At 42.0% G+C, this 16,798-nt stretch overlaps 1 protein-coding gene across 4 annotated transcripts in view; it reads right to left on the reverse strand.

Annotated features, from left to right (window-relative positions):
• PPP2R5E (protein phosphatase 2 regulatory subunit B'epsilon) overlaps positions 1 to 16,798 on the reverse strand; it is a 174,586-nt gene that overhangs the window by 9,348 nt on the left and 148,440 nt on the right. For 3 of the 4 annotated variants that reach the window (XM_025391834.1, XM_025391833.1, XM_025391837.1), the window contains 8 exons: positions 15,892 to 16,022; positions 14,794 to 14,853; positions 13,398 to 13,506; positions 11,568 to 11,621; positions 11,416 to 11,466; positions 9,184 to 9,303; positions 3,860 to 3,987; positions 1,457 to 1,558 (listed from right to left, as the gene is read on the reverse strand). In XM_025391834.1, the coding sequence (XP_025247619.1) occupies positions 1,457 to 1,558; positions 3,860 to 3,987; positions 9,184 to 9,303; positions 11,416 to 11,466; positions 11,568 to 11,621; positions 13,398 to 13,506; positions 14,794 to 14,853; positions 15,892 to 16,022 (755 nt within the window). The remainder of the gene's footprint in view (positions 1 to 1,456; positions 1,559 to 3,859; positions 3,988 to 9,183; positions 9,304 to 11,415; positions 11,467 to 11,567; positions 11,622 to 13,397; positions 13,507 to 14,793; positions 14,854 to 15,891; positions 16,023 to 16,798) is intronic. The other variant, XM_025391836.1, reaches the window with a different exon arrangement.

Consider the following 16,798-nt stretch of genomic DNA (forward strand, 5'->3'; position numbering starts at 1 on the left):
TATAATTTGCAACAATTGCTAATATAGTGAATTAAAAGTTGTTTAAACTGTACATGTGGAATAACATATCACATAATTGATATTAATCCCAATATTCTGGGTACAAAATCTGAGCCGCTTGTGAGATTCTCAGCTAAATACTCACCATATTCCATAATTAAGTTGGTTTTCATAAACCACATCCCTGGTAACTTAAAAAAGAAAATCATTGCAATGGTCCCTCTGCCATCAAACCGTTCTCCTCATTGCTCTTTTTTATCAATAAAATGCAAGTGACAGACTAAAAATGAGACAAAGCACCACGGGAACCAGAGAGGTTCAGCAAGACCCTGGGTATGAACACTCGCACACACCTCTGGGTCCTCTGAGGTCCATAGTTTTATGATATACAAAGCTGACACCTGCTTATGGGTGATCAAAGTCAAACCAGAGGCTCAACTACTAAGAGCTCCCTAGAGTTCTATAATCTCCCCAAGTACATCTCTTGGAAAGTAGAACACATTGGACAAGATATAACAAAACTGAAGAATCCTCTAAATGAAACCAACAAAGGCTTTAGTAAGCCATAAGCATGTATTGTAAAGAGTTCCACTGTTTTGTTCTCCCATATGGTCTCAAACATTTCTGGTTAATACCAGACTATTAACCTTCATGTTCTTTTCACTGTTCTTTAAATTGTAATAAACTTGTTGGGTTCTAGTAAGTCCTGGGCCCAAGAGCTAGAAAAATGGTGCCTCATTCCCCCTGCTATTGGAGTGAAGTACAAGATCTGCCCAATTACACTTCAAGTAAGTTCAGAGTGGGAGTGAATCCCAGATAGAAAACTACCTGATGGTCCCTTTAAGTGAACCTAAAATACCAGTTATATGCTGGGCTCTTAACCCTGAGGCAGAACTAAACTATTATTAAAGAAAGGGAGGAAAGCAGGCTTTATCAAAATGACAGTGTCACAAAGCTTTGTTACTCAGTGGCACAGTAATAAAGACACAGTTAATAAGGGTGCAAAAATGAATATATAAATACAGTCATGTGCCAAATAATAACATTTCGGTCAACACAGACCACATATACCACAGTGGTCCCATAAAATTTTAACAGGGTTGAAAAAGTCCTACTGCCTAGTGATCTGTGTTACAATTGGCTACGGTATTCACCATGGTAACACACTGTACAGGATTGTAGCCTAGGAAGAACAGGCAATACCATACAGCTCAGGTGTGTCACAGTAGGCTATACCATCTAGGTTTGTGTAATTACTATACACTTATGCTGTTCACACAATACAATTGCCGCAGGATGCATTTCTCAGAACATATACTGGTTGTTAAGCAATGCATGACTGTAAACAAAACTGTGCTGCTTAAGATTTGAGGTACAATTAGGCAACTTCAGCAAAGAGCAAGGAAAAAACTCAATAGTTTTATGCACAGCTGACAAAAAAGCTTTAAAAAGTTACCGCTGACGATCTGACTTGTATGTGGCTGTCAGCTCGTCAAACATGGTGCTGTTCATTTCCATAAATGCCTTCAACACATTGTACACCAATGCCACAATAGCCCTGGAAAGCACAGAAGAAAGGGAACGTGTTAGTTAGTCTTATAAAATGGGATACTGAATGAAGAAAGCAAAAGCACAACTTTTGTCTGAATGGTTTCTCGCACCGCACGTTGTCTGTATCCCTTTTTAGTTGGAACAACTGAGAATGACCTACAGTTCACTTCCACATTAAGAGATTTCAAGGCAAGATAATTTTCTGAGGGGTGGTGGAACTTGAAAAAAAAATCTAATTTTGCCCTTCTAATTTTTTTTTTCTTCTTTGTGATGGAGTTTCGCTCTTGTTGCCCAGGATAGAGTACAATGGCACCATCTTGGCTCACCACAACCTCCGCCTCCTGGGTTCAAGCAATTATCCTGCCTCAGTCTCCCAGGCTGCTCAGATTATAGGCGCGAGCCACTATGCCCAGCTAATTCTGTATTTTTAGTAGAGACGAGGTTTCTCCATGTTGGTCAGGCTGGTCTCGAACTCCCGACCTCAGATGATCTGCCCACCTCGGCCTCTCAAAGTGCTGGGATTATAGGCGTGAGCCACAGTGCCCGGCCTGCCCTTCTAATTATTGGCACCCAGAATAGAGCTGCCTGTGGGCATTTGATAATTTCATTTAATAAAAAGGCAAGTATAATAGTAAAGCAACTTCACCCTAAAATAAGGATCTGTGACAGCACTAACCTTAGACACCTGAATTTGCATAGAATTCTATTTTCTAAATAACACATAATTCATCAAAATCAGAAGCTACTTCCATAGAAACGAATGTTATATATAAATGTGTGTGTGTGTGTGTGTGTGTGTGTGTGTGTGTGTATATATACACATATAATTCTTATCCACAGAAATGAAATCAAGCCCCCATGTACGTTGGGTGGTTCAACATGAGTTATTTGTCTAGCTGTGATCTGCACCAGTCCTGCTGACCCAAAATATATGCTGATAAGATAACTGGCAAGCTGGGATGGTTGCTATTAGCTATGGGACACTAAACAGCTAAACAGCCAAAATGGTAGCCCATACTTAGGCAATGTGAGGACAAGGTTCTGATGGGCTTGATAGCTTCAGACTAGAGTCTAAATAGCTTTTCCTTTTGCAAAAATATCCGTTGCTTCCGTTTTGCAACAAACATGCTCCTAATATCACTGAAAAAGGCATTGGTAAAAATTAGCCATATATTAAATAAACCATGAGTCTGATGTTTCCAAAACATTTACAAGAAAGTACACTTGCAGTGTAGCTTCTGCCTTGTGCCATTAAAAGGAAAATTTAAGTTCTTTTCTGTTAAGGTTCCAGAATGACCTTCCTCCCAAGGGCAGTGATGGGAAAGCACCAAATATAGTATACTGAGTAGTTACAGACACTTGCTAGAACGTCCTCAAGGGACTATCTGTATAAAGGGACTTAACTGTTACCACCAGCTCCTTATTTTTACAAGTTCTATTAATAAAATTTGGCAAATTTGAAAAATGAGAAATATGACATATTATAATTACATGCAAAATGTTTAAAGATAAACATATTATTAATATACTGAATTGTATCTACCAATTTTTAAATGCCACATTAAATTTTCCTTCTATTCCACAGAGAAAAATGTAAAGGCATTCAAATTCAGAATGCTTTAACTTTCATCGGGCTGGATGTTAAACTTCTCCTTGATTATTTTAAACTTATTCCTTTCCAAGAGATACATATAGCAACTGAGTTAGCTGTTAAGAAACAGATCACACTAAAACGCAAACCTAGTCAGACCACTTCCCCACTTACAACCCTTCAGTACTTTCTCATCATCTACTTGGTGAAGGTTCACACGAGTCCCACAATCTTTTCTAGCCACATCCTCTAGCACCCTCCCCAAAAGACTTTGTGCCTCAGCCCTCCCAAACTCACAGTCTCAGAAACTGACAGGTGCTTTTGACATCTTTGTGACTTTTAATATGATGGATGGACCCACCGTCTGAAAGGGCTCTCCCCATGCCATCCACCTGCCAAATTCCTTTCAGATTCAGTCTAAGCATGGCCATGCCGTCAGTATCTACACACCTCTCCTCTCAGCTGCAGTGCCTCCCCAAAAGATCTGCTACCTTCACAGACAGATCAAGAAGACTGTCTAGTAAATAGATACTTTGACTGGTATTTTGTTAAAGTATCTGTTTATTTTCTCCAGTCAGTGAATCCCCAGAAGGTAAGGATTTTATCTTTTCACATACGTCTTCAGCAACAAGGACAGCATCTGGCACATAATAAGGCTGAAGGGAAAGAAAGAGAGGAAGGGACGAAGAGAACAGAGGAAAGAAACTGAAAACCTACGGATTCCAATGTTCTTTTGAAATCCTATAAAGGCTGGAAAACATGATGGGAAGGATGACGTTAGAGTTTTCTTCTATCAAACTCATGATGTATTCATTATTCCAATAATAGAGTGCTCTTTCTGCCACCTTTGGGAAAAGAAAAATAAAATGTTAAGAGAGAGAAAAAGACAAAGATAAAACAAACTTATAAATATTTCCAAACAAAATATTTTTAAAAGGCCATTTTTAAATCATTCCATTAAAATTAAATATTAATCACATGTTAATTTTTTTTTTTGAGACAGAGTCTCACTAGTGGTGCGATCTCAGCTCACTGCAACCTCTGCCTCTTGGGTTCAAGCGATTCTCCTGCCTCAGCCTCCCGAGTAGCTGGGACAACAGGCACGTGCCACTAAGCCTAGCTAATTTTTGTATTTTTAGTAGAAATGGGATTTCACCATGTTGGCCAGGATGGTCTCGATCTCCTGACCTTGTGATCCGCCCACTTCAACCTCCCAAAGTGTTGGGATTACAGGCGTGAGCCACCGTGCCCAGCCCACATTTTAAATGTTTGCAGATTTTAAATGTCTTAGAAAATTCCAAAGTGGGCCAGGCACGGTGGCTCACGCCTGTAATCCCAGCACTTTGGGAGGCCGAGGTAGGCAGATCGCTTAAGCCCAAGAGTCTGAGACCAGCCTGGGCAACATGGGGAGACCTTGCCTCTACAAAGACACAAAAATTAGCCAGGATTGGTGGCATGTGCCTATAGTCCCACCTACTTGGGAGGCTGAGGTGGGAGGATTGCTTGAGCCTAGGAGGCAGAGGTTGCAGTGAGCCAAGATCATGCCACTGAACTCCAGCTTGGGTGACAGAGCAAGGCCCTGTCTTCCCCTCCTACCCAAAAAAAAAAAATCCAGAGTGGTTCAAGTGGTTCATCAACTCAGGGAAGGAAAAGAAGTTTTCCTGTTTGTTTATATTCTTCTCTAATTCTGCCAGGTCATCTGATTCCACACTTTCCTGACATCACTTTAGCACATCTTACTGGTCCCCTTTCCTGGCTCACGTTTTTCATCACACACACTTAGATCGAACCCAGTGCCCAGCATATAGTTAGCATTCAGTCACAGCTACTGAGGAACACCCACAGTTGTCCATCCCTGTAAAGCAGCCAATATTTACTAAGTGCCTCCTATGGGTAGGCACTGTGCCTACACGGCAAGTAGAATGTATCATCCTTACCACCATCCCAAAAGGAGATACCACTGTGTTCATTTTACAGATGAGGACACAGAGATTCAGAGAGGTGGAATAATATAGGCAAGGTTACACTGGTAATAAATGGTAAAGACTGGGGCCTCGCTTCTAGGGCTTCTTCCAGTGTTTGTTTCTGGTCCCTTCCTGTGAAAGCCAGGAGATTTCTGCTCAGTTTCTGGTCTCAGGGACACTGGCTGCACCTACCCTCTCAGATCTCTTAGATCCCTTTTCTCTGCCCACCAAGCTATCAACTGGCTCTAATTTGGTCTGCTGGGCCTGATTGGCTCATCTTGGATTTTATGAATTCAAAGGAACATCTCAAAAACAAAACCTAAAATCTCTAAAAAGGGTAGTTATAGGGGAAAAGGGAAAAAGGGGTGGCTTCTTTCATTTATACAGATTAAGAAGCTGTGTTTTAGAAGAGAACAAAATGGTATAAGATGTATCTACCGGAAGACACTGAGAAATCAGAATTTTTCCATTTATATTATTCAGCTTGGTTCAAAAAAACAAAATAAAACCAAACCCTGGGACTCATTAGGCACTAGACCCTGAGAGTACAAAGAAAACAATCATTACTGCATGTTCACTATATGCCACGTGCTATGCTAAGTGTCCCACATCTATACTACCTCATTTCCTCACAACCAACAGAGTTGGTACCATTACTTTTCTATTTTGTGGATGAAGAATCTGAGACTCAGAGAGATAAGCCATTGGCTCAAGGTCACATGGCTAGTAAGTGGCAGATTCCAAAGTCCCTATTCTTAACCTCTTTACTCTGTTATCCGTAAAGAGTTCACACGCTGGTGGGAGAAGGGGCATCTACAAGCCTATCCAAAGTAAACTGTGACACATGCTATATCAGATACATGAATAAAGTGTCAGGGGAAGGAGGGGAAAAGAGTAGAATCAATAATCCAGATGACTTGGGAAACAGAAGAGTGGCAGAAATGTAACATAGGTGGGGCTAAGTGTGGTGGCTCACGCCTGTAATCCCAGCACTTTGGGATGCCAAGGTGGGTGGATCATTTGAGGTCAGGAGTTCAAGACCAGTCTGGCCAACATGTCAAAACCCCCATCTCTACTAAAAACATAAAAATTAGCTGCACATGGTGGGGCGCACCTGTGGTCCCAGCTACTCGGGAAGCTGAGGCACAAGAATTGCTTGAACCCGGGAGGCAGATGCTGCAGTGAACTACAACTGCACCACTGCACTCCAGCCTGGGCAACACGGCAAGACTCCGTCTCAAAAAAAAAAAAAAAGAAATGTAACATAGGCAAGTGGCATTTAAGCTGGGCTTCGAAGGATGAAGGAAAGGGCATTCCAGGTAGAGGGTATTAAGGAAAGGAAGGCAGAGGCATGGATGAGGACAATGTGTTTGGGAATCATCAAAGCAAATGAGGTAGCTGATGCAGATAAAGCAGGAGGCAAGGAGAGGGAGAAAAAAAGAGTAAGAATGAGGCTGTTCTGAACATTCTAACTGGTTGGAGGAAAATCCTAGGTGCCTCCTTCTTTATTAGCATCCTCCCATGGTCTCTCTGGATGTTCCTCCAGAGTCCAATACTTACCTGCCATTTAACTCTAACAACTTTCTTAATCTCTTATATATCCATTTTAATATGTAAACCCACTAACAGAAGTATGTATCCAGCTCCTTAAAGAGGAAAGGTATTGTTTATGCAAAGTTAAAAATTACTGTGTCTGACAATAGGACAGAGCCACTACTTTCCTGGGATCCATTGTCCTTCTGCACACACAGAGGCAGTGTCACCAGCGTGCAGACCTCAGATCCTAATGACATACCTGAGGCAAACAATGAGAAGTGTCTGGCTACATAGGGCGGCCACTCAATAAATGGATGAACCAGCAAATTCATTAATAAATGTTTATGGATGAATCAGCAAACATTTATTAATGTATTTGTTGGTTTATCCAGTAAACATTTATTAATGAACACTTAAGAAATAAATAAGAGCCTCTTTCCTTTGTTCTCAATTTTACTTCTGCCAAATAATTGAAAATTCTTTTTTCTTTCTGCTACAAATTGAATTGTGTGCCCTTCACAATTCATATGTTGAAGTCCTAACCCCCAACATGACTGTATTTGGACACATGACTTTTAGGAGGTAATTAAGGTTACATGAGCTCATAAGGGTGGGGTCCTAACCAAATAAGACTGGGGGTCTTATAAGAAGAGGAAGAGAGTGAGACTGCCTCTCTCTGTATGCACACGCCAGGAAAGGCCACATGAGCGCACAGCAAGAAGAGGGCCATCTGCATGCCAGAAAGCAGGATCTCACCAGAAACCAACCATGCTATCATCCTGATCTCAAACTTCTGGCCTCCAGGGCTGTGAGAAAATACATGTTTACGTCGCCAGTCTATGGTGTTATGTTATGGCAGCCCAAGCTGACCAAGATATGGCCTCTCTTTTCTAAGCTTCTGGGTATCACTTAGGCCTTTCTGGTGAGTTTTTGTTTTTTTTTGTTTTTTTTTTTTTTAAGATGGAGTTTCGCTCTTGTTGCCCAGGCTGGAGTACAATGGCGTAATCTTGGCTCACTGCAATCTCTGCCTTCCGGTTTCAAGTGATTCTCCTGCACAGCTTCCTGAGTAGTTGGGATTACAGGCGCCCGCTACCACGCCCAGCTAAATTTTTGTATTTTTAGTAGAGACCGGGTTTCACCACGTTGGCCAGGCTGGTCTCAAACTCCTGACCTCATGATCCACCCGCCTCAGCCTCCCGAAGTGCTGGGATCACAGGCATGAGCCACTGCGCCCGGCTGGTGATGCTCATTTTTAAAAAGATACTTGTTTCCCGGGAGGCGGAACTTGTTTCCCGGGAGGCGGAGCTTGCAGTGAGCCGAGACCGCACCACTGCACTCCAGCCTGGGCAACAAAGTGAGACTCTGCCTCAAAAAAAAAAAAAAAAAGATACTTGTTCCTTGACCTCCATAATGCCAAACATCCTGCTGAAAAATGAAAAAAACTAAGGCAAACAATCCAGATATGTGAGCACTAAAGGCCCTGGGTGGTATCAAAATATCTATATACCGTTCTGTAATTTTTCCATTTTTATTCAGGCTTGTCACAGTTTCTACCTTCTTTTTTCTTGCTTTGTGGTACAACTGCTGGATTGCCATAAGGTTACTGCTTTAACATATTAACATGTCTTTTGGTCAGAAATCAAAACAGCAGCAGCAGCCAGTGTCTCTAACTATGCAGCACAATGACAGCTTAGGGAAAAAGTCCACCATCAAATGACACCATTAGAGGTCTGGTTCTGTGCTAAGAACCACACTCTGAACAATCTCTTCCAATCAATAGGCAGAGTCTAAGTTTATGAAATGGGCCTTAGGTGAGACAGCCAAAGGATCAAACCTAATGTGTGCTCCCCCAGTTTACCCTTCTTCCCTCCCATATGGGTTCCACAGCACAGCAGCCATGGCCCCAAGAAAGAAAAGCGTTGCCCCTGAGTGGCCACGAGGAGGCAGAGCAGTGTCACGGGAAGGTCACTGGCTTTAGCAAGCAGCTACACCAAAGATCAAAATTTGACTCTACTCTCTATCGACTTGGGACCTACAGTAAATTGCTCTCCGAGCCTCCTTTTTTTTTTTTTTTTTTCCATCTAGAAAAGCTTCAGCGGATAATGGGACATTTATAAACAATGTACGTAAAGTATCTAGCATAGTATGGAATATTAGGTTTTCTCCTTTTTCCTCTTAAACATTATTTAGCATTCTCTCTTACACAGTAGAGAAACCCCACCAGCCCACTTATTTAGGAATTATCTGAAATACTTTTGACCATTTTGAGCTTCAGTGTTCATATCTGCATGTCTATAAAAAACCATAATGCCCTCCTTGCAGGGTGTTAGGAGAATTAAAGCTACCGGAGAGAAAGCACCATTACTGTGGCTGTTAGGTATCAAGCGCTCAAGATAAGGTGGCCACTGTTAAAATTATTATCCTGTGAGGAGATAGCAAATAAACAAGAGGTAGCTAGTGTCCATTACATTGCTTTTGAAACAAATAAAATTTAACCAAAATAACTCATGCTCCCTGGCTCATGTCCTCTTTACTACTAACCTGAAAATGGGGGCTAGATACACACTTGGCGATTTGTTTAAACAAAGGTTCTTGGATTTTAACAAATTGTGAAGGTTCAATCACATCCAATATTTCTTCCAGTTCCCCAAGGAACATGACCTGTAAGTACAAGCAAAACACAAGATGTGAGGCATGTCACACAAAAAAATCTGTAAGAACAAGGAGGACTAATGAGAGTTTGGACTACTGTAAGAAAAATTTACACATAACACCAAACATAAATGAACTAGGCATTATCCCATGTTAGAGTTTGTTCCACAGAGAATTCACCACAGGGTACTTGGAAAAATTCTACATACTTGGAAAAAATACTCTTACTTGTTACATATGTTACACAGAACGAGGGACACTCACACACTGCGCCGGCCCCTGAGAAGCAAAACTGACCCCGTAGGGTTTTCCTCTCTATTACCAGTAACCCAGCTCTCTTTCCACAACACTTTTTTGGTTTTTTTTAAACAATAAGAAGGTAGCCCTCCTACATGGAAGAGCAAAAGTTCAAATGTGGTCATTTGCCAAATACTTACAGCCCCTTGCTACATGCTTGATGCTCTAGAATGCACTCAGAGCACTCATTAATACAACAAAAAGTTCAAGAAACACAAATGAGCAGACTCACCCACATGCAGGTGCCACTTTAAACCCATGAGCACGCACTGACGCATTCTAGACACACACACACACGCACATGCATGCACACACGCACGCACGCACGCACATGCATGCACACACGCACGCACGCACGCACGCTTGCTCTCTACAGAGCAGAGTGAATCTTGTGAACTCAGCACCGGGTGCCGCAAGAAACAGAGTTTTTAGATCACAGTATGGAGCCAAATCCACAGTAGAGTCAATTGTTTTAAATATAATGGGAAAATGACAGAGAAATAAAAACCAGTTTATGTATGTAGCTATAAAAAAATAATTACTTTGAAAAAAAATAAAGTGAGCAATCAAAGTATGAAAAATAACAATGCCTTCATATTTTGAAATGTATCTGGGTAGCAATGCACAGTTCAATTTTACCTAACAGATTTTAATTAAATGACTTTCTGAAATTAAAATAGGGTTTGGAGAATTGAAGCTGATTTGAGAAGGAAGGTATTTCTGCTAAAAGTAAAATATAGTAGACCCTTGCCATTTGTTAATATGTAAATGGAATTTCTCCCAAAATTTTAACCAAATATAAAACTAACAGCTGATCTTTGTTTCTAAGCCACTTTCCACATGGTTGCTAACCTGCCAGAAGAGTGGCTGCAGATCTGGTGCTCAGTTAGGCTCACCTCCAGCTAAGAAACTCACGCACTACCCTAAAGCAACCTCACAAAGTGGCGCCTGCCTGGTGAGTTCTCAGCAAAGGTACAAATGATTGTAGGTCTGAACCCTCCAGGGTAATTTGTGAATGGTTGAAACTAAAGGTCTGTTGTCTATCCTAAGATGACACAGTAAGATCCAGCTATACTATGCTTTAAAGTGAGTATTTGGGCAGGCTGCTCTAGCATCTTTCTACAGTGACAGCAAAACCTTCATATTATGAACGGGGCCACTAGGAAGGGAACATCAACAAAGCTAGACAACTGGACACACGATTGGGGCCTGGCCTGGCCTTACCTGAGGCTGAATAGCACAGTGAATAAAAAGCCAGGGTTCAGGAGTTAAGCAGGCGAGTTCGGGCCTAATCATCTGTACTTACTTAGTGTACTGGGGTAGGCTATTTAACCTAACAGTTTCAAAACTAGTAAAACAAGAGTTTTGACAGCGCTGCCTTATAGAGTTACAATGAGGTTTAAATGAGATGATGCTGTTTTGTTGTGTTTTGCTTGTTTTGTCTTGTTTTTGAGACAGAGTTTCACTCTTATTGCCCAAGCTGGAGTGCAATGGTACGATTTCGGCTCACTGCAACCTCCACCTCCCGGATTCAAGCGATTCTCCTGCCTCAGCCTCCTGGGTAGCTGAGATTACAGGCATGTGCCACCACGCCCGGCTAATTTTGTATTTTTAGTAGAGATGGGGTTTCTCCTGTTGGTCAGGCTGGTCTCGAACTCCCAACCTCAAGTGATCTGCCCACCTCGGCCTCCCAAAGTGCTGGGATTACAGGCGTGAGCCACCATGCTTGGCCCTGATGATGTGGTTTTATACATGCTTAGCCCAATGCTTGGCACTCAGTAAAATACTCAGTAAACTATGAACACTCTGACAGTAAACACTTACCTCTTTTTGACTACATGTTTTAGGCCAAAATTTCATTAACCCCCTAATAACCTAAAATGAAAAGGAGAAAAACAAATGGCATTTAATTTTTCATATATATTTCTGGGAAAGGTAATTTTTGTGAAGTTTTTGAATATGGAAGAAAGACTTACTGGTTCTGTGAGTGAAGGATCTTTCTCCAGAAACTGTACTATACAATATGCCAGCTGAGTAAAAAATAAAAGGCAAAATTTTAAATTCTATACAGTAAGGGCTCAAAAGATATAATATTAAAACTTCCTAAAAGGTTTCCAGACTGGTTTTAATAACTTCACATTCAATTCATTTTAATTATCATAAAAATAAAATCTATATAAAGCAAAATAAGAAACTACTTTTTCAAGCCAAAGACTAATATTAACATGGCTCCAGGGAATTTTTTTTTTTAAAAAGTATTAGGACATGAAGTATGCAGCTAATGAAAAGCAGAGGTGAGACATCATACTCAGCATATTGTGGAATTATCTCACCTACATACACTTTGAGCTACATCTCAGGGGCTTCCTTTCTCTCTTTGCTAATATCAACAGTACTGAGTTTTACTGTAGTTCCACAAGAGTCCTCTATGGGAAATAAGCACTTAATAAAAAACTTTGCCAATTGCCTGAAATGGCACATGCAAACTAAAGCAGTTTCACAAGTAGATGAAAGATTGTACCCGCCAGTCAGAACCTGGAGAAACGGAAGAATAGTTCTACATCTGGTACTAACGCATCTAACTAAGATTGTTTAAAATAATAATCATGAAATATGATATCCCATTTCAAAACCAAAGGCAAGATTTGTAAAAGGGCTTGCAAAGATTCTCAGACAAGAAAACCACTCTCGCAAAAGACCATTCTGATGGTGTTCTAAATTAGAAACATATGGATTAATTTTTCCTCGAAATACAGAATTTCACATTTAAAGAGGAACAGTGCTTAGAAAAATGTGTTATGTTTTTATGCAACCTCAAAACCTTCCCAATGGGGGTAAGAAGGAGTCAGAGTCTAGTCGTATTTAAAATTTTCCTATCCAAAATTTAAAACACTACCCAATAATTTATCTACCCCCAGTAACATACTGACCATGCAAGGCAGTGTTAGCACAAAAATTAGAATGCAGACAAGACAGTGTATGCTTTTTAAAGTGATGAAGGCTTAAAGAGAAAAAAAATGTGAAAATACTGATTGATTTGTTTACTTGTGAGAGTGTTTATGTGTAGAAAGTGACAAAGACATGGTGAGTGACCTAGAACAGGAGGCAAAAAGGGCAACTGATAGACTAATGCAAATAGGATGGAACAAAATATTCAAGAACATTAAAACATGATTACATAGTCCAAAGATCTACATCTGCTAGGCTCCTGTGCATTTTATTATATGTAATATGTTCAGTATGTTATTGTGTGCACTTGGGCAAGTCATCTAAGTTCTCTGTAAAATAAAATGACCAAACAAGGGCTCCTCCCACTTTAAAAATATTTCCATGATTCTACTGTGCATAGAAAAAAACGCATACATTTTTATTTCCCTCATGGAGTATTTTAAACTTTAATAAGTCTCTTTCCTTTAGGAATGAAGGCTATAGGCCCGGCACGGTGGCTCACACCTGTAATCCCAGCACTTTGGGAGGCCAGGGTGGGCGGATCACGAGGTCAGAAGACGCAGACCATCCTGGCCAACATGGTGAAACCCCGTCTCTACTAAAAATACAAAAATTAGCTAGGCGTGGGGGTGAGCGACTGTAGTCACAGCTACTCAGGAGGCTGAGGCAGAAGAATCGCTTGAACCAGGGAGGCGGAGGCTGCAGTGAGCTAAGACTGTGCCACTGCACTCCAGCCTGGGCAACACAGCGAGACTCCATCTCAAAAAAAAAAAAAAGGCTATATCAATATCAAAAAAACAATGAGTTAGCAAAATTTTTATTTGGCTTCTAAAAGTAGTTGTACAAAATCCTCCTACCTGTGCATGGAAGAGTGATAAGCTCCTGACAGTGTGTAAGGGGATCAATACTTTCACCAGAAACTGTTTGTGTTCTGCCTTAAGAGGTAAAGCAAAGCCATTGATAATACTAGGGAGAAAAAAGAGACACAAATTAGCAATGTTACCACAACAAGTTAAACTGAGACAAACTGTTCTTGTGATATTAGTTAAACTTAATCAGTTGTTTGTACAAAACAACATAATACCCACCCCAGTGGCATTCAGAATTTCTTTTCTTTTCTTCTTTTTTTAGATAGAGTCTTGCTCTATTGCCCAGGCTGGAGTGCAGTGGCCCAGGCTCAGCTCACTGCAACCTTCACCTCTGGGATTCAAGCCATTCCCATGCTCAGCCTCCCGAGTAGCTGGGGTGACAGGCACCCACCACCATGCCTGGCTAATTTTTTTGTATTTTTAGTAGAGACGGGGTTTCACCATGTTGTCCAGACTGGTCTAGAATTCTTAACCGCAGCAAGTGATCTGCCCACCTCGGCCTCCCAAAGTGCTGGGATAATAGGCGTGAGCCCCCACACCCAGCCAGGATTTCTCAATGACTTCAAGGCATACAATAAGTTGGAAGGAAATTTAAGAGAAGAAAATTTGCTTCTGATCACCCAACAAAGGCTCCTGTGCTCCTAAAATTAGTCAGATGGTTTCCAAAAGTTCTTTATCAAAACCCTTTATTTTCCCTCCCTTTTCCTTCTCCAAATAATGGCCCGCCTTGCTTGCTTCCGCCTTAAATATGACCTTTTCCATTTCCAGGTATCATTCCTTCTCATTCCTGAAACCGCTGCCCAGCCTAGGAAAGTCACTGAGAGAAAGCTGTGTGACTTCACCTTCTTTTTCTCTTCATGTTAGGAGAAAAGATTAAGTAATCACCTTGTCCAGCTACATTATCCTTCCTTGTGTGTAGAAACTTAAGACCACAGCTCTTTCCAATTCATTCCACTACTCCAAGCAGCAGCTGTTCAAGGACTATACCCGGATACACAACTCCTTTGAAAATGGCAATCTTTCCAATTATTATCAACCTGCTTTCAACAGATAAGGCAAAGGACCAGATAGCCTAAAAACTAATGAGAATAAGATGTTTTGGAGTAACTGGCCCGACCATAATTAGATGTATCATCTTTCTAGTAATGAATGAACTGTTAGCTCTTTCAGTCATTCCACTGGAACTGGCAATGCACAATTGTGGAAGAAGGGAAATGAAATTGTGTCTTGTACAGTCAGTTGGAAAATATGCTAACAGGCACAAATGACAGAGACCCAATGTACATACAGCAAGAGAACTAGGTGAGCATCTCCTGGTGCCACCTGAACCTAATTTTTAAAATAACATTCACCTGAAATTAGCAATTAGAAAAACCGTGCTCACCTTCCTAATATTTCCAGCAGTTCAGCTACACCATTGAAGTGTTCTGTTTCATAAACAAACCTGAGAGAAGAGAAGAAACAGGAGGAGAAAGGAGGAGAGGAGGAGGAGAAGGGAGGGAGAAAAAGAGGAGGAGGAGGGGAGGACGAGAAGGGGGAGGACGAGGAGAGCGGGGAAGAGAGGAGGAAAGGGAAGAGAAGGGGGAAGAGGGGGAGAAGGAGGAGGAGGAAGAAGAGAGGAGGAGGAGAGGAGGGAAAAGAGGAGGAGAGAGGGGAGACAAGGGATGGAGGAGAGACAGGGGAAGAGAGGAGAGGGAAGACAAGATGGGAAGAGAGGGGGAGAAGAGGAGGGGAAAAGAGAAGGAGGGGGGGGAGGAGAGGAGGAGAGGGTGGAAAAGAGGAGGAGCAGAGGGAGAAGGGAGGAGGAGGGGGAAGAGAGGAGGAGACAGAGGAGAGATGGGGGAAGAGAGGAGGAGAGGGAGGAGAAGAGGAGAAGGGGGAGAGGGAAGAAAAGAAGGGAAGGGGGGAGGAGAAGAGGAGGGGGGAGGAGAAGAGGAGAGGGGTGAAGAGAGGAAGGGGGGGAAGAGACGAAGAGGGGGGAAGATGGGGGAGGGAGAGGTGGGGGGAGAGGTGGGGGAAGAGAGGAGGAGAGGAAGGAAAAGCGGAGGAGAAGGGGGAGGGGCCAGGAGAGGAGGAGATGGTGGAGGAGAGAAGGAGAGGGAGTAAGACAGGAGCAGGAGAGGGGAGAAAAGAAGAGGAGGAGAAGAAAGGAGGAGAGGAGGAGGAGGAGAAAAGCAGGAGAGAGGGAGGAGGAGGGGGAAAGTAGAGGGAGAGGAGGGGTAGAGAAGAAGGAGAGGGAGGGGAGGAGGGGGAGAGGAAGAAGAATAGAGGAGGAAGAGGGTGGGAGGAGAAGATGGGGGAAGAGAGAAGGGGGAAGCGGGTAGAGGGAGAGGAAGGAGAGAGGACAGGAGAATGAAGGAAGGAAGGCAGAAAGGGAAAAAGAGAAGTCAGTATACTGTTTTCAGATATTTGAGATTTACTTAATACTTCCATAAAAACACCAACTTTGCTTCTCTTTATTCCCCCATTACCCTCCACTTACCTTAGAAAAATATTGTTAATCTGTTTTCGGATAAATGCTCTAAGACCAAGAAACTTGCCATAAATTCTGTGTAAGACTGTTTTTAAGTAGTCCCGTTCCCGAGGATCTTCGCTGTCAAATAGCTCCAGAAGCTGTTGTAAATGAGACATTACAGCTGTCAAAGGCAGTTTCAGAAAAGGATTTAGGAATTCTATTATTTAAAATCCCCTCCTTCTTTCCTCAAAAATGTGTTGAATATCTATTATGTGCCAGGCACAGTGCTAGTTTTTGGGCATATCATGATAAACAAGTCAGACAAGGAGCTTATATTCCACTAAAGAAATACAAATACAAAATAACAACAATAAAAGTAATAATATGAGTAATAGCTAATACACATATGGCACTTACCGTGATCATTAGGCAATTTTCCACGCAATCTACATATTAATCCTCCCGATGAGGTAGTTTTGTCCCCCTTTTACAAAAGAGGAAACTGGGGCACATAAGGGTTAAGAAATGTGCCCACAGTCTCACAGCTAATAGGTGGTAAAGCTAGAATTTGAATCCCAGCAGTTGAGGCCAAAAGTCCATGATCTCAACCACTTCACTATGCTACCTACTGATATTCCAAATACACAGTTAAAATAAGCTGACTGGGCGTGGTGACTCACGCCTGTTATCCCAGCACCTGGGGAGGCCGAGGCAGGTGGATCACCTGAAGTCAGGAGTTTAAGACCACCCTCGACAACATGGTGAAACCCTGTCTCTAGTAAAAATACAAAAATTAGCCACATGTGGTGGTGGGCTCCTGTAATCACAGCTACTCAGAAGGCTGAGGCAGAAGAATCACTTGAACCCAGGAGGCAGAGGTTGCAGTGAGCCGAGATCGCACCATTGCACTCCAGTCTGGGTGACAGAGCGAGAC

The sequence above is a fragment of the Theropithecus gelada genome, chromosome 7b, assembly GCF_003255815.1.
Source record: "Theropithecus gelada isolate Dixy chromosome 7b, Tgel_1.0, whole genome shotgun sequence".
Classification (NCBI taxonomy): domain Eukaryota; kingdom Metazoa; phylum Chordata; class Mammalia; order Primates; family Cercopithecidae; genus Theropithecus; species Theropithecus gelada.